General features: G+C 43.1%; 1 protein-coding gene across 1 annotated transcript in view; it reads left to right on the top strand.

The window, feature by feature from the left end:
* Positions 1 to 19,846, top strand: part of UQCC1 (ubiquinol-cytochrome c reductase complex assembly factor 1) — a 93,448-nt gene extending 73,602 nt beyond the window's left edge. Inside the window, exons 8-10 of the mRNA XM_084645176.1 lie at positions 8,773 to 8,850; positions 10,498 to 10,611; positions 18,504 to 19,846. Of these exons, the coding sequence (XP_084501302.1) occupies positions 8,773 to 8,850; positions 10,498 to 10,611; positions 18,504 to 18,638 (327 nt within the window). The 3' untranslated portion in view covers positions 18,639 to 19,846. The remainder of the gene's footprint in view (positions 1 to 8,772; positions 8,851 to 10,497; positions 10,612 to 18,503) is intronic.
* The last annotated feature ends 438 nt before the right edge of the window (positions 19,847 to 20,284 follow it).

The raw sequence follows: 20,284 nt of genomic DNA, 5'->3' as shown, positions 1-20,284 counted from the left end.
GCAGCAGGGGGCTCAGGGCAGGGAGTTGGGGTGCACGAGGGGTGCGGGGCACAGGCAGGGAGTTGGGGGGCTGGGTGCAGGAGGGTTTGGGCTCCGGCCTGGTGCCAGTTACCTAAAGCAGCTTCGGGGTGGCAGCAGCACATGCCGGGGCCAGGGTAGGCTCCCTGCATGCGTGCCCTGGCCCCACGCCACCCGGGAAGCAGCCAGAACCACGTCCCTGCGCGGCCCCTGCGGGGGGTGTTGGCACAGGGCTCCGTGCGCTGCCCATGCCATGCCTGCAGGTACCTCCCCCGAAGCTCCCATTGGCCGCAATTCCCCGTTCCCGGCCAATGGGAGCTGTGGGGGGCAGTGCCTGGTGGCGGGGGCAGTGCCTGGTGGCAAGGACAATGCACGAAGCCCTCTGCCTACCCCCCTTCCGCCCCAGGGATGTCATGCTGGCCGCTTCTGAGAGTGGCGTGGGGCCGGGGGTTCCGCGGGGGGGCAATCCCGTGGGCTGGATCCAAAGCCCTGAGGGGCCGGATAGTTTGCCAACCCCTGCATTAGCCTATATCTGTCCCCGGTACAAATCAGAACAGGAAGAACTGTACAAAGAAGGAACCAATCCATACCTGGAAAGATCAGCAGACAACTAGTTAGAATTGAGCATACTAAGCAAACAGCCAACTCATGGACATTGAGATAAAGTTGGAACAGAGAAGACCTCAGCCTCATGCGGATCAAAACATCCATGAATAGTCTCTCCACAATCATATTACCAATGGGTCACCCATCCTGGTCTGTATCTTAGAAACATTGTTGACACTGCAGGCCCAGTGCTAGCTCATCTTGCACTCTCAGGCTACTATGTACACCACAGATGCAGGCCTAAGAAATTATTGTGTATTCCTTTCTAGGTTCAAAGGAAGAAAGGATTTACTTAGTGGCATGAAGGGCAAAAATATGAAACACCTGTGTCTTTGAAACTGAGTTTAATCTAATCTGAGACCACAAGCATTTAAAATGCCTTAATCATTATGGCATCACTACAGGGCAGAGTAAATTGTGGTTTTGTACCTTAATTGTGTATTTCCATACCTTAAAATATTTGTATTCATTTTAAGTGTAACCTTAACTCAGCGTTTCTTGGGTTTGTAAAGTTTGGTTTGGGGATAAGTGCAATATCCCTGTAATGTTTAGATTTGTTTCAATATTAAATTTCATTATGATGGATAAAGATGAAGTGATTACTCAACAAAATATTAGTGGTTGCCTAGATACATGTGATCAGGACCTGGTAGACTCATTTTGTGCAAACAGAATACAGTCCCCCTATATTTGTGCCAAAAAGAATAATGAGCAAAATGTGTTTGGGGGAAAAAATAAAACTGAAAAGCATGAACAAAAATTTGGAGTTGTTTAAGAATTTTGCTCGATGCTCAAAAAGCCACAATTCCTTAGCCAGAAAAAAAACAAACGGCTATTTCAGTGTATAAAATAAATCTGCTTAAGCAGATGTGAAAGGTGTACTAAAGAACAATAAATCGTTATATAGCAGACGGGGGGAAGAGGAGGAAGATGGCAATTAATGTAAATCTAAAGTTAAGAAATGCAGGGTAGACAAAAAGTTAAAGGTATCAATGAAATATCTATGTAGAGTTAAAGACAAGGTTTTTAAGGCATATCGGGGGGCAAAGGGGAGGAATCATAGTAATGGTGTAGCTCCATTATTTTATGGGAATGGTAAAATTGTCAATAATGGTGCAGAAAATCCAGGTGTATTCAATAAATATTTCAGTTCTGCATATGGAACCCAAATGGATGATCTGTCCATACCATTGTGGTGGGGTGACTGAGCCACCATCGTTAAAGTTGCTCAGTGATTTTCAATTTAACAGAGGTGAAAACAAATTCTGTAAAATCTGTTTTGAATTATAGTGTCAATTTCAAATGCTTATTTTTGTTTATGAACTGCTTGAATTTTGAAACCCAGTCTGACACTTGCTGTAACGAGTTCAAAAAGCATCACATGACCACAGTTATTCCAGTTTCTCATTTCTCTTCAGACTCCTTTAAAAAAATAAAAAAGCCTTAGAGCAGTCTGAAGTAGGAAATTAAATGTGTGTTATTCTTCGCTATGAGTAGTTGGCAAGAATATTGGTTAAAAGTTGCAACATGTTTTTATTAATAGTTATTAAGGTTTAAGAAGTTACTATTTTTGGATGTCAGCATCACAGGTATATTGACACAATGTTACTGATGGCATAAGCTATGATGATGGCATAATATTTATGTCAACACAATGACAGAGTTTTTTTAGATGGCATACTGTTACTGCTTACTATTCTGTGATGCTAGAAGACTTTCGAAAATGCAGTTATATCCCATGTTAACACAGTGAATTATTTTTGCCACTCTCTAAGGGATAGACCATAGACAGTGGTTTATGGGTCTGCTGCAGCATCTGAACTAATGGATAGTTGGCTCTGAAAGCATTGGCCACTACTGCTTGAGCTAAAGAACTAGAGCCATTAGCTCAGGGACAGGAGTTGACTCCTAAAGCTCTGTACATGGTCTAACTGTTTCAGGGGGACAAAGAGCCCCAGTGTGTCAGTGAGGTTTATACAGTGTTTCCAGTAGAAGAAGAGGTACTGGACAATTTGGAATAACCATTATATCTTATAGTGGTGGAATACAAAATGTCAGTATAGTAAATCTTGCTCACATCACTGAGACATGGTTCAAGGCCTCCTTCTATTATACCCTAACATGCTTGGTTCCACAGGATACTCTATATATCCCAAAGCAAGAAAGATTTCAGAATGCACCAGGAAAAAAAAGAAAGAGGAGGCAGAGTAGTAATCCTGTTCCCCTCCAGTCTGAGATGCGGAAGATGCTCCCCCTAGAAACAAAACATGATCTGTGGGGCAAAGGACAGAAAGGTTCCTAGGACTCTTAGTGGTGAAAGACCCTCAGCTGGGAACCCTGTCAGCTTTCTGGAGGAACTTACAGAGCTGCTGCCCATCATAGTACTGGAATCCCACAGATTCTCTCCTCTCAGGGACTTCAACTTTCACATAGACAGTGCAAAGGACACGGTAGTACTTAATTTCATGTCCCATGTAGAAATCATGGGGTTCTCCCAGGCAGTCTCTGGACCCACACATATAGCAAGACATATGCTAGATCCTGGCATCAGCCTAAGAGTGGATATTGGAGAAATTACTAACATACCATGCTACTGGTCTCATGCTGGCAGAGATCAGACTTCTGTCCTTCCCACTACAGTAGCGAACAACCAAAGCTTGTCCTTCCCCAAGACTCCTGTACCTCTGGGTTTAAAACTCACTGTAGGAGAACAAACCACCCAAATAGAAGGTGCCGATGAATTAGTATAACAGTATAATCACCTGATGTCCATTACCATCAATGCCTTGGTCTTGTCCTGCCCATTCTCCCCTCACCAGTGGAGAAGATCACCATGGTACACAGAAGAGCAACAGTAGATGAGGCAGAGGCAGAAAGTTAGAATGCCAGTGGCACAAAAAGGATTCTGAATCTATCCACCACAAATAGCTCTTACAGAACTTTTGCCACTGCAATAAAGGAGCAAAATGAGCCTTCTACTTCTCTGCAATTGATGGAGCACAGTCACGGTCAGCAGGGCTATTTCAGTCACGCAGACTGCACAGCCCAGATGGCAGCCCCAAGCGTCAACTGCTGTGAAGAGCTGTCAGCGTATTTTACTGATAAGATCAACTGAATATGTATGGAGCTAAGTGGGAAAGAAAATTCCATCCCGGACCCAATTGTATTATCTACCCTACCAACCCTGAATGAGTTTGGCCCCATCACACATGCCAAAGCTCAGGAAACCCTGAAAAATATTACAGCCACAATCTATGAATCCATGCACCTCCTAGCTGGTGAAAGCCAGTGAAGAGCAACTATGTACACTATTAATGGAAATAATCAGTGCCTTCTTCAGAGAAGGACACGTACCAAACTCCATGAAAGGTACAACAATAGTTTCTCCTGTAGTCAAGAAACTAACCTTTGGAGAACACTCCAACTACTGTCCTGTCTCTAACCTCCCAGTCCTGGGCAAGATAATTGAGAACGTAGTAACCGCTAAGCTCCAAAATGTGAGATCAGCCACTGGAAGCCTCACAATCAGTGTTCAGACCAGAGCATAGCACAAAGATGACTCTAGTGATACTGAAAGATGATCTCATGGCAGTAGACACAGGTAAGTTCTCCACGCTCATACTGCTGGACCTCTCTGTAGCCTGTGAAACAGTGAACTGCAAGGTTCTACTAACCCACTTACGTGACATAGCAGGAATACATAATACAGCGCTACAGTGACTCCAGTCATTCCTTCCCAGTAGAGTTTAGAGAGTTGTGATTGGTATGTGGGCCATGAGTAATGAAGGCTCTAACCTGCAGGGTCCCACAGAGAACCATACAATCCCTTTGTCTTTTTGATAGCTACATGAGACTACTGGGAGGGAGGAACGCTGCCAGTGGTATGCAGTTACCACCACTACTTAGATGGCAGACTATGTCTACAAGAGATCAGCTCTTGGATGAGGATCAGCTGGTTCAAGCTGCGCCGAGGCAAGATTGAAATGCTGCTATTCGGAAAGGGGAAACACTTTGAAGAACTAGCTAAGACATTATCTCCATTTCTACTGAAGGCTCACAGCCCCTGTTCATCTAAGTGGTGCAAAGATCCAGGTTATTGTTCAGAGATTCCAAGGCCAGAAGGAACCATTGTGATCATCTAGTCTGGCCTCCTGCATAACACAGGCCAGAGAACACCGCCAAAATTATTCCTAGAGTAGATCTTTTAGCAAAACAGCCAATATTGATTTTTAAATTGTCAGTGATGGAGAATCCACCACAACCCTTGGTAAGTTGTTCCAACGGTTAATCACTCTCACAGTTAAACATTTACATCTTATTTCCAGTCTGAATTTGTCTAATTTCAATTTCCAGCCATTGGATGTCTGCTAGATTGAAGAGCCCATTATTAAATATTTGTTTCCCATGCAGATACTTATAGACTGTAATCAAGTCACTCTTTAACCTCCTCTTTGTTAAGCTATATAGAATGAGCTCTTTTAGTCTATTGCTATAATGTCACTAAAGGGCAGTACCCATTAACACAAACTCATAACAGCAAGGGCATGTCCAGTTTAAAAAACTCTTCATGTACTTCTTTAACCTCCGCACATTATGTTCAGTTTCACTTTGAAATTGTTCCCCTCTACGAACAATTTCAATGCACCTTCAGCACATACAATACACTCCACACATTCCTAACCATCAAACTAGAATGCAAAACCTTACCTCTGTCATGCTTCTCCCTAGGAAAATCATAGAACTGGTACATAGAATCATACACTCTACCAATGCTTGGATGTCTAACAGTATGTATGTTAATGTTGCTGAAGTTGGAGTTAAGGTTTTGCATTCTAGTGTGTGAGTGAGGAATGTGGTATGTATATTGTGTTACTGTATATGCTGAAGATATAAGGGAGTTGTTAATAAAGGGAGCAGTCTTTCAGCAAAAGTGGTGAATATGATGTTAAAGCAGGATACCTTAGCTGGATATTGCCTTATTTTTAAGCATCTGTGTAGATGTGGGGGACACCCAAGCTTTCTTAATTTTTTTTGAACACAGATTTTTATTTGTGAGGATACAGGCATTAGTGCATGGATGGCCTGATTCTGGTAACTGCTCTGAGATGGGACACTCCAGCGGGTGAAGGAGCCATACCCCAGGAGAACTCCGCTGTTTTTGTTGTTTGTTGTTTTTATAAATTTTTAACTCATTTGAAATTCTCTAGCAGCTTTGCTGTTTGAGACTGGAGTGCAAAAGAGTCCTTGCAGTCATCATGGTCAAAAGCCAGACTGTGAAGTTTGCCAGTGGTGAGAAAGCAGATAAGATCAAGAAGGGAATGGTTTCCAAAGAGCGCTGATTTCGATTTACTTGCTTCCCTTGTTTTGTAAGAGAGGCTGTTTCTCCAGCTTTTTGTAGTTATGCATTGTTGGCTACATTCCTCAAAAACAGTATGATAGCCCTTTAAATGTAATTTTATTGCCTAAGATATTCCCCCATCCTCAGTCATATTTCATATTTCAAAATGTTTGTCTCTAAGATGTACTTATTGCCATGTTTGCTTAACTTTATCTCCTTCGTTAATCCATTTCTTACTAACCTAAAGCCACTGCTTTTGGTTTTTAATATAGTAAGTTGCTTCCCTGGGGATGTTTAGTCCAGGACTTGTCCCTGTAATGGGACTGTTTGTTTTCTTTACCCCTTTGCAATTGCCTGCTGTAACATTTGTAGTATGTGTTAAGTAATCCTTAAGGTAACATTTTTATTATGTCATTAAAAGTGCATGGCAAATATATTATAACTCATGGAATTTGTTTGTTTTAAAATGGAAGGATAATTTATTGAGTGTGTTACATGAGACCTGCTCCCCTATTAGAGTGTAGAAGTGCTGCTTATTTAGAAGTATGTTCTATTGAGAAAAACCACAGCCTCTGGCATGCATAGAAAGTATGAGTGTGGTTGGCTAGAAGTGACATCATAGTTTATGTACTCCATAAAAATTTAATTAAGTCATTACTGGAGTTGCAGTCATCATTTAGCCCTCTGATTTCTTCTGTTTAGTTTTTTATTAAACATTCAGTAATAGCCAGTCACCAAATCTTGATGGCCTATAAAATATCTGCATGAATTTTAATAGCTCCTTTAAATGGAAAAATATGAGTAACTGACATAAAAGGAACATTTTCCTTGTGGTTGCACTACATGTATTCTTATAAAAATCAAATTATGAAAAAGGATAGTGATTTAATGAAAGAGTATATAAACAATAGATTTGATGGCATTATATAAAATAATTAAGAGTTTTGAGAGAGCAACTATTATATAGGCACAACCACTAAGGTTATAGGGATATTATGGGGATTTTGGTGACATTTTTGATGAAACTCCAGCAATCTGTGCTGCTATCAGAGTTCTGAGATTTTCTTGAAGCTGTATTCATAATTTTTCTTTGCTGTGTAGTGTCTGTATTTGACATGGTGTTGCAACCCCCAAAACAGCAATGCTCTTTCTATAGTAAACACAATTTTTTAAACACTGTACTGATCCCCAACATCTTTTTAAAAAATCCTCGCTTCTATCTTCAGTGTCACACATGGGGGGGGGGGGCATTTATTTTATTTATTTATTTAAGACAGTTTTGAAGATAATTAAATGAGACATTTTTAGATGTGAGCGTTTGGAAACTGCCTGGACTGGGCAGAACACAGGAGAATATCCCAGAACACTGGCCATACATAGGCTGTCTCAGGTGTTTGTGACTGAGGTTGGAGGGATGCAAATAAGCAGAGACCATATGGGGCTCTTTTGGTCCCTCTCGCCACATACTGTCAATGGGCCCTGTCAGAGCTCCTTCTGAGAACAAGTGCTCAGTGTCCCTTAAATCTGTCATATGGGTCCAATATAGGAAAGAATCTTTCCCAAGTCCTTGCCAGTTAAAATGCAGCTATATCTATGTGAAGAAAATGTTTTAGTTCTAAATTGTTTGGGGCAATTTGTATTGACAAAAAGCAAAGTACAGATGAAGTAAGTATTTTGTAGGCCAGCATGAGTCTGATTTAGCCACCCCTCTGAGTGTCTGGCAATCTAGCTCTCCCTAGCACATTTAGGCAGCTCATAGCTCTGCTGACACAGGGCTCAATCCTGCAAGCTGATGAGCAGCTATGCCCAAACTAGCAATTATTTAGGAATCTGATTAAATTTAGCCTGTGGCTATCCCCAGTGACTGTAGGGTACCTACTCACCTGCTTAAAATTTAACAGATTCTTAAGTGCTTTGTTTGGTCACTCCAGAACTCTTAGCACCTTGTAGAATTGAGCTCATATATGTTAGTTTTAGTTTGATTGCACAGTCTCAGACAGTAGCAGAGCCACCTCATTCAGTCTGCAAATCTATGAGGCAGACAAAGCAAAAAAGGAGGATCAGAGAAACTGAACAACCCAGTAACTTGCACCCAAGAGTTTTTAAAAATTGGCCAAGTAGCTCTCTGAGCCATTGATGCTAATATTTAACAAATCTTGGAATACTGGGGAAGCCCAAGAGGACAGGGGGGAAAACTAATGTTGAGGCAATAATGTACAAGGATAACCTGGGCAATATCATAGAAAGTCTGACATGGAAGCACCCAGTATTAATGAAATGATGGTAGCACAATTAATGCCAATCAGCATGGCACTTGTCAAAGAAACCAATGTTAATTTTGATCAGATTACTGGGTGAAATTCTGTGACTTGTGTTTATGCAGGAGGTCAGACTAGGTGATGCTAATGGCTTTAATATCTGTTAATCTGTGGAAGCAACAGAAACTGGCAGTATGGGGCCAGGGAGGAGTTGACAGGAATTGGGAGGAACGTGAGACTAATGAGAGAGCATCCCAGGCTGGGGACTCTCCTGCCCTCTGAGCACACAGGGCAGATACTTATGATAGTTTTCATTTCTACAAAGTCCGTGCTAGCTTCTAATGCATATACCTCTCCACCCCGCAGCCTACATGAACCACACTGCTCACACCCCAATCCCGCCCCTCACAGACTGCACTGCTCTATCTCCTCCCACCCCACGACCCACACTGCTCTCACCTTCCCTCTGCCCCGACCCCCACGGACCGCACTGCTCTCACTGCTCCCATCTCTCAGGACCTGTACAGATTATGTTGTTGTTTTATTTTTCAGATTGATTCTGTTACTCTAAAAGAAAGTATGAGAAGCATGACAGAAAATTTCTATGCAGCTATATTTGGATATGATGAGGTAAGAGCATACAGTCGACCCTGCCTACAGACCAGGTGGCAGACGGCATAGGCCGTCTAATGCACTGTTTTCTCCAGTGGCGCTGAAAGCTGGGTGCTTCACAGGAAGGAGTAAAACACCCAGACTACACATCAGAGCGCAACGGGGACAGAATTCTTCCTGACGCAGCTGTTGTGATCGGTTTGACCTTTGAAACCTGACTAATGAGAGCCCTTCTAGGAGAGAGAGCATGGTCTGCTGGCTGAGGCACACAACTGAGGCTATGTCTACGCTGCCACGTATGTCAGTATAAGTTGTGTTGCTCAGGGGTGTGAATAAGCCACCCCACCTCCACAAGTGACATAAATTACACCGACCTAAGTGCCAGTGTGGACAGCACTGTCAGCAGGAGAGTTTCTCCCGCTGACATAGCTACTGCTGCTCGTTGGGGGTGGATTAATTAAGTCGACAGCTTAGAGCAGCTATACAGAGAACTTGCATCAGTGCAGCTGCACCGCTCTCTAGTGTAGCCATAGCCTGAGTGGCAGGAGGTCTAGGTTCTCTTCTTGGCTCTGCCACAGACTTACTGTCTAACCTTGGGCAAGTCACTTCCCCCCTCAGTGCCTTAGCTGATCCAGATGTACAGTGGATATGCTATTTATCGAGCCTGTCTAATGACCCAGAAGGGTAAAAATGCCCTGATGTGTGTAAGGGCTGTGTGACTCTCCGAAGGCACTACGTTAAGGGCAAAGTGTGTTATTTCTTTTGCCTGAACTGATGTCACTGCAGGTGCTGTACTCATTCACATAATCATTTACTTTAGTTTTTTATTTTGCTGTTTGCCTTATAAACAGTGAGTTCCACAACGTATTGGGCAGCAGGATGCTTCAAGATCAAGGCAAATATTGGTCTTTAATGTTAAGGTAATTTTTGCCTAATGCACGCCTGATGGGAGCACTCAGCAGAGGACAGGCATTCAGATGTTGCAGGGATGGTCACCATATAATCTAGACAGACAGCAGAGGTTATGATGAACACAGACAAAGAAGTGTTACAGATCTGAATCCAGCAAAGACATCTGCCAGTGAAAATTAACTAAAAAAATCCAGATAAGCCTAAATGTCATGGAATTACCCTGTGGTCTTGCATCACAGGCTGAGGTGAACAGCAGCACCTTAGTGGCCTTCTCTGCAACAGTTATGTTATATGCCCTTTAGCTCCTGTCCTTGCCAAAAGTTATCACGCTCCCCCCGCCGCCCCCATACTGTGCAGCAATGGTCTCTAGTCTCATAAGGAGTAAGGCTTTGCGCCAGTGATCCAAAGAGAGAGAAAACTGGTTTACCAACGCGTGTTTTCTCCAGAATCCACTCATCCAGCCATTTCTTTTGGACTGTTGTGTTGAGACGCTACACAAACCTCAGGGAGAGGCAGATGTGTGGTGTATATTGCAGTGTATATTTTAGCTGGGTTGGACTCAACGCTTGGAATGTGAAAAAGATGCGAAAAAGAGACTGCAACTCCAACAGTATGGGGCTGTAAGAGATGTGTAATAAACTGAAAAGATCTGGTCAGGCAACAGGTAGTTAAATATCACTCAGGTTTTCGGCTTGTTGTTTACATTCTCGCCGTGTACAGTGTCCAATCCTTCTCTCTCGCTCCTTTTTTTAGGGGATTTTGTCTGATGACCATGTACTGGCAGCAGCCCTTTGGAGAAACTTTTTCAACAAGCAGTGTGAGGACCCCAAGCAGCTGGAACTGCTAGTGGAGTATATGCGCAAGCAGGTGGGCAGTAGTTCAGAGCAGAGCCTCTCTTACTCTTCCTAGGAAAGTAAACTTCGTATTGCTTGCTTACCAAACAACATTGCACAGGGCTGATTACAGAAATGGGATTGACCAAGAGTTTCATAAAATCCTGTTCCAGTTTCCCTCCCCAGTGACAATGTCTTAATCCCGTCCCTCTACTGGAGCCTGGTGCCTTGGGTCTCTGCCTGGAAGATTTGCTTTCTTATGCTGGAGTTGGTCACAGCTTCAGAGTTAAGGTTGAGGTAGAGGTTTTCAGTTTAGCAGGAATTTTAAACCTTTAGTTTCTAAAACACCTATACGAGTGGCAAAATAATGGAATTAAGGATGTGAACTTTGGCTGGTATTTCAGTTGTTCATGGTGGTTTGATAAAAATGGATTGAGACTGAAAGAATAATAAGAGATCCAGAATAATCTCTTTCCATATTTCTCACGAGATTGTCTCACTTTTTTGGACCCATTTTACAAGAAATCTGAAACACTCTGGGCTTTACTACACATACAGCTGCTCGTAATGAGACATCAGCTTTTAAAACATTGTTTGTACTTAAAAGACATAATAATCCATGAATTATGGTGTGGCACACCAAAATACAGGTTTCCACATTTCACCAATTCATGACACATGTGACTTGCCGATACGTATGTTTCACACAGGCAGGGTGGAGAACCATAAGGACAGAAAGCACAGCAGGCAGAATTGCTGCTGTAGCTGCTCCTGCTGCCCCTAATCTCCAGAAGTCCATGAAACGCTCCAGCATATTTTCAGAAGTGAGTGACCATATAGACTTTTTTTTACAAAGATTCCCTTCCACTGTTATGGCAAGTTGTCCTTGCCATAGCTACTTTCAGTTTTAAATGGGCATATAATGCTGTTGACACAAAGAGCCTTCTGAAGCCCACCACAGCTTCTCACTCTTTTCAGGAAGGTTGAGACCACCAGGAGCAGAGTAAGCATTGCAGTTTCTCCCTCTCATTTTGAGGAAGATCCACTTTCAGAGAATCATAGAAAATTAGGGTTGGAAGAGACCTCAGGAGGTCATCTAGTCCAACCCTCTGCTCAAAGCAGGACCAACCCCAACGACATCATCCCAGCCAGGGCTCTGTCAAGCTCGGCCTTAAAAACCTCTAAGGATGAAGATTCCACCACATCCCTAGGTAACCCATTCCAGTGCTTCATCATGCTCCTAGTGAAATAGTTTTTCCTAATATCCAACCTAGACCTCCCCCACTGCAACTTGAGACCATTGCTCCTCATTCTGTCATCTGCCACCACTGAGAACAGCCAAGCTCCATTCTCTTTGGAACCCCCCTTTAGGTAGTTGAAGGCTGCTATCAAATCCCCCCTCACTCTTCTTTTCCGGCCCCTTGGACTTGTGCATGTCTAGCCTTTCTAAATAGTCCTTAACCTGTTCTTTCACCTGCTCACCTCCTCCCCATATTGTGCTGCCCAGTGCAGCAGTCTGGGAGCTGACATTGTCTGTGAAGACTGAGACAAAAAAAGCATAGCGTACTTCAGCTTTTTCCACATCCTCTGTCACTAGGTTGCCTCCCCCATTCAGTAAGGGGCCCACACTTTCCCTGACCTTCTTGTTGCTAACATACCTGTAGAAACCCCTCTTGTTACCTTTCACGTCCCTTGCTAGCTGCAACTCCAGTTGTGCTTTAACCTTCCTGATGACACCCCTGCATGTTCAAGCAATACTTTTATACTCCTCCCTAGTCATCTGTCCAAGTTTCCACTTCTTGTAAGCTTCCTTTTTGTGTTTAAGCTCTGTTTTTTCTGTTAAGCCAAGCTGGTAGCCTGCGATATTTGCTATTCTTTCTGCACATCGGGATGGTTTGTTCCTGCGCCCTCAATCAGGCTTCTTTAAAATACAGCCAGCTCTCCTTGACTCCTTTCCCCTCATATTAGCCTCCCAGGGGATCCTGCCCATCAGTTTCCTGAGGGAGTCAGTCTTTCTGAAGTCCAGGGTCCGTATTCTGCTGCTTTCCTTTCTTCCTTTTGTCAAGATCCTGAACTCAACCATCACTGGTCACTGCTGCCCAGGTTGCCACCCGCTTCTATTTCCCCTACCAATTCTTCCCTGTTTGTGAGCAGCAGGTCAAGAGGAGCACAGCCCCTAGTTGATTCCTCCAGCACTTGCACCAGGAAGTTGTACCCAACACTCTCCAAAAACTTCCTGGATTTTCTGTGCATTGCTGTATTGCTCTCCCAGCAGATATCAGGGTGATTGAAGTCTCCCGTGAGAACCAGGGCCTGTTATCTGGAAACTTCTGTTAGTTGTCCATAGAAAGCCTCATCTGCCTCATCCTCCTAGTCTAGCGGTCTAAGCAGTTGCCCACCATGACATCACTCGTGTTGATCTTGCCTCTAAACTTAACTCAAAGTCTCTCAACAGGCTTTTCTCCAGTTTCATACTGGAGCTCTGAGCAGTCAAACTGCTCTCTTACATGCAGTGCAACTCTTCCACCTTTTCTCTCCCACCTTTCCTTCCTGAACAGTTTATACCCATCCATGACAGTGCTCCAGTCATGTGAGTTACCCCACCAAGTCTCTGTTATTCCAGTCACATCATAGTTCCTTGACTGTGCCAGGACTTCCAATTCTTTCTGCTTGTTTCCCAGGCTTCTTGTGTTCGTGTACAGGCACCTAAGATAACTAGCCGATTGCCCTACTTTCTCAGTATGAATCAGGCGGCCTCCTCTGTTGCACCCTCCTCCTTGTGTTTCCTCCCAGTATCCTTCTTCCCCACTTACCTCAGGGCTTAGGTCTCCATCCCCCGGCGAGCCTAGTTTAAAGCCCTCCTCATTAGGTTAGCAAGCCTGCCTGCAAAGATGCTCTTTCCTCTCTTCCTTAGGTGGATCCCATCTCTTCCTAGCAATCCTTCTTCCAGGAACATCCCATGGTCAAAGAATCCAAAGCCCTCTCTCCAACACCACCTGGGCAACCACACATTTACCTCCACAATTCGATGGTCCCTATCTGGGCCTTTTCCTTCAACAGGGAGGATGGACGAGAACACGACTTGCACCTCAAACTCCTTTATCCTTGTTTCCAGAGCCAGATAGTCTGCAGTGACCCGCTCTAGGTCATTCTTGTCAGTATCACTGGTGCGAACATGGAGAAGTAGGAAGGGATAGTGGTCCAAGGACTTGATCAGTCTCTGCAGACACGCTGTCACATCCTGAATTCTAGCACCAAGCAAGCAGCACACTTCTCGAGTTTCCCGGTCTGAATGGCAGATGGATGTCTCTGTCCCCCTTAGGAGGGAGTCCCCGACCACCACCACCCATCTCCTCCTCTTGGGAGTGGTGGTCGTAGAACCCCCATCTCTAGGACAGTGCATCCCATTCCTTTCGGTCGATGATGTCTCCTTCTCATCCCTTCCCTCAGATGGCTCTTCCAAACCATTCTTCACCATAGTACCTGTGCAGAAAGCCTGAAAACAGTTTTTTACCTGTGTCTGCACTGGGGGTACATGGGTTCTCCTCTTTCTTCTTCTGGAAGTCACGTGCTGCTAGTTTTCTTCCCCGTTCTGCCCTGCCCTCTCTGGTTCTTCGTCATGCTGTGCCTGCTGTACCAAACGCTGACGTCTGTCCAGAAAGTCTTCCTTCTCTCTGATGCAACGTGAGGTTGATACTTGGGTCTCTAGCCCTTTAACCTTCTCTTTCAATACAGAGACCAGCCTGCACTTTGTACAGACGAAGTCGCTTCTATTCTCTGGAAGAAAGAAAAACATGGCACATCCTGTGCAGGTCACAACAGCTGATAGCTTACTATACATATTGCCTTCCTTCTAAGAGTCTCTTCAGATGTTGTATTTACTGCTCACAGAAGCCTGAAAGGCAAAAACTCTGTGGGAACTTTCCCCAGGCAAACTCCCTCTCTTTGCTTCTCCTGTTTCCCTCCTTCCTTGATCCCTAGGACCTACCCATTGAGGTACGTCACCCTTGTATAAAAACTAGAGAACTAACAGAAACAATAACTTTATTTAGCGACGGTAAGACCCTTAGAGATCCTCCATTCCCCTGATCATCCTAATAGCTCTTCTCTGCACCTGTTTGACTCTTGAAATAGTTTTATTGGAACATGGGTGACCAGAATTGTACACAGTATTCCAAATGAAGTCTTACTAGTGCCTTGTACAATGACGTTAATACTTCTCTATGTCTGGTGGAAATGCCTCCCTGATACATTCTAGGAACACATTTGCCTTTTTCATAGTCACATCACATTTGGTGCTCATAGTCATTCTGTGATCAGCTTATACACACAGGTCTCTCTCCTCCTCTGTCACTTCAGCTGATGAGCCCCCACTTTATAGCAAAAGTTTTTATTTTTAGATCCTATGTGCATGACCTTGTACTTTGTACTATTAAATTTAATCTCATTTCTTTTACTTCAGCTTTCAGAGTCACCCAGTTCTTCCTGTTTAATATTCTGATCCTCCTGTGTATGAATGATGCCTCCCAACTTTGTATCATCAGCAAATCTCATTAGCACACTCCTACTTTTTGTGCCAAGGTCATTAATAAAATATATTAAATAGGATCAGTCCCAAGATCGATCCTTGAGGAACTCCATTACTAACCTCCCTCCAGTCCAGCCTTCTGCTCGTTAATCAGTTCCTTACCCACCTTAAAATTCTTGTAATAATCACCATCTTCTCTAATTTTATTAATAATTTCCCATACCATGTCCAATGCTGTACTGAAGTCGAAGTGTACAAGATTGACTGCATGTCCCCCATCTAAAAAATCAGTTTACTTCTCAAAGAAGGATATTGGGTTAATCTGGCATGATCTAACTTTGGCAAATGCATGTTGCATTTCCATTTATCCATTTGCATACAAGAGTTTTAAAAGAGCTGGCGGAGGGGCTCATTGGATGGTTAATATTGAAAATCAACGAGTCTTAGAACACTGGGGAAGTTCTAGAAGACTAGAAGAAAGCTAATGTTGTGCCAGTATTTAAAAGGGGTAATTATAGGCCTGTCAGCCTGACATCAATCCCAGGCAAAATAATAGAACAGCTGATATAGGACTCAATTAATAAAGAATTAGAGGAAGATAATATAATTGTCAATCAACATGGATTTATGGAAAATATACCCTGTCAAACTACCTTGATATCATTTTTTTAATGAGATTACATTTGGTTGATAAAGATAACAGTAATAATGTAATATACTTAGACTGCTGAAAGGCACTTGACTTTATACCATTCAAAATGATGCTTAAAAATCTAGAACAATACAAATTAATGTGACACACTAAATGTATTAAAACTGGCTAATTGACAGGTCTCAAAATGTAATTGTAAATGAGGAATCATCAAGCAAGTGTGTTTCTAGCAGGGATCGGGTCTTGGCCCTATGCTATTTAACATTTTAATCAATGACCTGGAAGTAAATGCAAAATCATTCCTGATAAAGTTTGCAGATAATACCAAAACCTGGGGGAGTGGTAAATAATAAAGAGGACAGGTCACTGATTCAGAGTGATCTGGATTACTTGGTAAACTGGGCACAAGCAAACAATATGCACTTTAATACAGCCAGATGTAAAGTTATACACCCAGGAACAAAGAGCGTAGACCATACTTACAGAATGGGTGACTCTATCTTGAGAAGCAGTGACTCTGAAAAATACTTGGGGTGAGGGTCATGCTGGATAATCAGCTTAACATGAAATCCTAGTGCAAAGCTGTGACCAAAGGGGCTAATTTGATCCGTGGATGCATACATCAGAATCTTGAGTAGGAGAAGGAAGGTTACATTACCTCAGTATTCGGCAGTGGTGTGACTGCTGCTGGAATACTGGGTTTAGTTTTGGTGACTACAGTTCAAAAAGGATGTTGATAAACTGGACAGGATTCAGAGAAGACCTATGAGACTGATTAAAGGATGGAAAAACTTCTTATAGTGATAGACTCAAGGAACTCCATCTATTTAGCTTAACAAAGAGGAGGTTATGGATCACAGTGTGTAAGTACCTACACATGGAATAAATATTTGACAATGAGCTCTTCAGTACAGCAGACAAAGGTATAACAAGATCCAATGGCTGGAAGTTGAAATTTGACAAATTCAGACTGGAAATGAGGTGTAATTTTTAAACAGGAACAGTAATTAACCATTGGAACAATTTATCAAGCGTGGTGGTGGATTCTCCATCACTGTCTATTTTAAAATCAAGATTGGATGTTTTTCTAAAATATATGCTGTAGTTCAAACAGGAATTAATTCAGGAATGTGCTCTGGCCTGTGTTACGCAGGAAGTCAGACTAGATGATCACAATGGTCCCTTCTGGTTTTATAATCTGTAAAACGTGGCAAGGATTATCTCCACCCCTCTTCGTGAGACACGTGTCTACCATTTGTTACTGGAATATGTAGTCTGGGGGTATTACGGGATTCCTAGCTGCTGTTAGACCGTCCCAGAGCTGCAGTGATCTAGCGGCTTTTCTCAATTTATGTCAGGCCAGGAGACTGCGCCTATTTATTTTGGATGTGGGCTGGGTTATGTTAATTCATTCCGTTGTCACCTCAAGATGGCAATGTGCCCTGCATGGGACCTCACCTTAAATTAGCTTGGAAATTGAAGCTGGTGCAGCCTGCATGGCTTAGCAAGTAGTGCATCTCACCAGAAAAAACATGACACCAGTGGTCCCAGATCTGCATTGACTGCTGGGTACAGGGTAAGGTGGTGGTTTTACCATGAAAGCTGTAAATAGCCTGAGACATGCCTACTCAAGGGACACCTCCCTCCCCGTACTGTACTGCCACAGCTTGTAGGCAGGAGAAGCAACTGAGCTGGAGCCCCCTTGGCAGAAGAGAGGGAGTTGCAGACAGGGCTTTCTCCATGAGGGACCCTTAACTTCAGAATTTACTCCCTCTTCCCCACCTCCTTGGTCCTAAATGGACCAAATGTGATTACCTTTATGGCAGGTGCAAAGCCCATCTTTTTACCCAGTCTGATGGTAAAGACAGCTTTTTGCAGGGCCAGGTGAGAACTGTTTGATTTGCTGTTATCACTGGTTCTTTTTGGTTCCGGGGGAAGAGGAGCTGTGAATTTTTTAGTTTATGTGAAGTCTGGTCTTGTGGCTAAGGCTGAGATTCATGAGATCTGGGTTCAGTTCCTGGCTTTGCCACATCCTGCCTGTGTGACCTTGAGCAGGGCACTGGGCCCCAGTTCTTCATCTACGTCACGGGGGTAGTGCTTCCTTCCTCCGACCCATAGCTTGTCTTGTGTTTTCATATAAACCTTTGGGGATAGGAGCTGTCTCCTACTGTGTGTGTACAGATCTCCAGGCACTACCAATAACAGCAGCAGTCATTTAAAATTGGTGGTAGAGGCACTTAGTACTTGGGATAGTGGTTTTTTTGTATAGGTAGAAATGAATAGTCTCACTTCTTTATTCGTATCACTCACCAGGACAGTCTCAGCCAGCTGTGGATTAAGTACCTCTCCACTCCATTTTTCAAGCTTGAGGGACTGGTCCAATACACTGGTTACAGGCCAAAGTTTCCTCAGCCCACTGCCCTCTTCTTTGCCCCACTGTCAGGATTTTCAGAGACCATTTTATTTCAGGCATTAGAAGACCTTTTGTTAGACTCAAACCTTCTATAGCTCTTTGTCTTCTAGCCCTTTTGAGAAGCACTTTCAGCCATTTACCCCTTCCTTCTAGTCCTCTTCCACTCAGTGCTAAAGATTCAAAACAATCCCACAGTTCTACTTCCTTTCTTCAAAACGTGCTGCTTACATGAACTCTTGGTGAGTTTGGAATTGTCGGGGGAAATCTTCAGGCTATCTTTATTTCTTCCAGTGAGTTCAAGTCAGAAATACATTATTTCCTTGTGAATTTCAGATGCAGTACCTGGATGCTATAAATGGAGAGGACCTGCTACTGGCTGGTGAAGTGACTTGGCGCCCTCTTGTGGAGAGTAATGCCCAAAGTATCCTGAGGCCAACTCCCCCAACGTATAATGATGAAGGACTCTGAGACCTTCATCAGTCAATGAACAATGTGTTAAATCAGCTTGTACCTAAAAGTAAGGTTATCTCATTCTGTGGGGTACCCAAGAAGGGAAGGAATAAATATTTGCCGTTGAAAGAATATGTTAAAATAAATAGCCTTTTTTATATTGATTTACATGTTGGTAAACCTGACAGCAGTACTCTTTTGAATATTCTGTCTAGGATTAGATGCTGCTAGCTCAGTTGAGGAATGCCTGGCTGTTGCAGAAGTATAAAGTTGACCCTGTAGGTAGGTTCTGAGAGACAGCATCCATCTTTTGAAAACCAAATATCTTCCCAAAAGTGATAGGTACCTCAAGAACAGGGTTCTCTGCTCTTTAATTGGCAAGAGGGGAGCTGCTTCACACAGATACAATATTACTCTTTCTGCGCCATGAAAAGTTGCTAAGCACAAGGCTGAGTTCTGTGTGTTCTCAGTGTTGATATACCTCTATCCTGGCTTGGGGGGACATAGTGTATTTTTGCATTAAAATGCTTGGGAATTGGCTGAGAAAATCAAAAATCATTTCAAGATCAAAGCCCAGTTCAGAGTCAGACTGCGACTGGCCTCTTGCACAGATGCACAAGGCGAGGTAGGTGCAAGGAGCTGGAGCCAGGGCCAGGCATGTTCACAGTCCTTGCTAACCTCCTTGGGTACTAGCCAGCTAGAGAGGGAGGGGACAGGGCCATGGGGGGGTTATGGCTAAAAGCCACTTTAGAGAACTTATTGTTTCAAAGTAGCTGTATCTTCCTGATATGCTTATATTCTTTCTAGAGCTGTGCTCTAGTGATTGCTGCAGTAGAGTAACATCTGAATGGTCTATTCATGTTCTCGATGGGATAAAACTATGCTCTTCCCAAAAGAAGAGGTTCAAGACCTTTTTTAGTTAACATTTTAAATAGTTAAGCAGGCAACAGTTACCCCAAAAGAATAATTAAATGAAAACGTGCACCAAATAAATCAACAGAAAGTAGGACTTTATTGCACAAACTAAAGGTCAACATGGGGTTTCTAGTTCAGTGACTGAAACTGGTTTTATTTCTCTCGTGTACAAAATCTTCATAGGAAACCATGTGACCAAGTAATAGAACTGTACTAGTTTTGTGTACTTTGTAATGCCTTTGCTGAGAATGAGAAGAATGGTGCCCTGTCATGTCAGGATATAGTCCTAATAAACCAATTCACCAAATATATAGATGAGTCATCTTTAATGTGTGATCCCTCTAACATGCCACAAATGTTCTTATTTCTGGTGTAAGTCTGATGTCTTCTGTAGCTGCCCTGGACTGTGGATGTTCCTGCTCCTAGTGCCAACTTTTCTAGGCAATTTGCATCAGTGTTAGACATCACCTTTCCTGTCAGTGACAAATGGGATCCAGAACATGATCTCCGAAACACAGGCAAATGCTTCTTAGCCTTTGTTTAGGGAGCAACTACGAGTGAGTTTTTCTGTGTGTGTGTGTGTGTGTGTGTGTGTGTGTGTGTGTGTGTGTGTGTGTGTGTGTGTGTTCACATAGATATATAAAGTAATTTTGTTAGTTTTTTCAAAAGCAAACTTCCTCAGTTTAAGTTGTTATAAAATGAGTCATGTAAAGAAACCTTATATGTGTGAGGTATATCCCACTTCTGTA

The sequence above is a fragment of the Lepidochelys olivacea genome (genome assembly GCF_965140295.1).
Source record: "Lepidochelys olivacea isolate rLepOli2 genome assembly, chromosome: 13".
In the NCBI taxonomy this organism is placed as follows: domain Eukaryota; kingdom Metazoa; phylum Chordata; order Testudines; family Cheloniidae; genus Lepidochelys; species Lepidochelys olivacea.
Note: the sequence above shows the minus strand (reverse complement) of the source record. Positions and strands in the feature narration are given on the sequence as shown.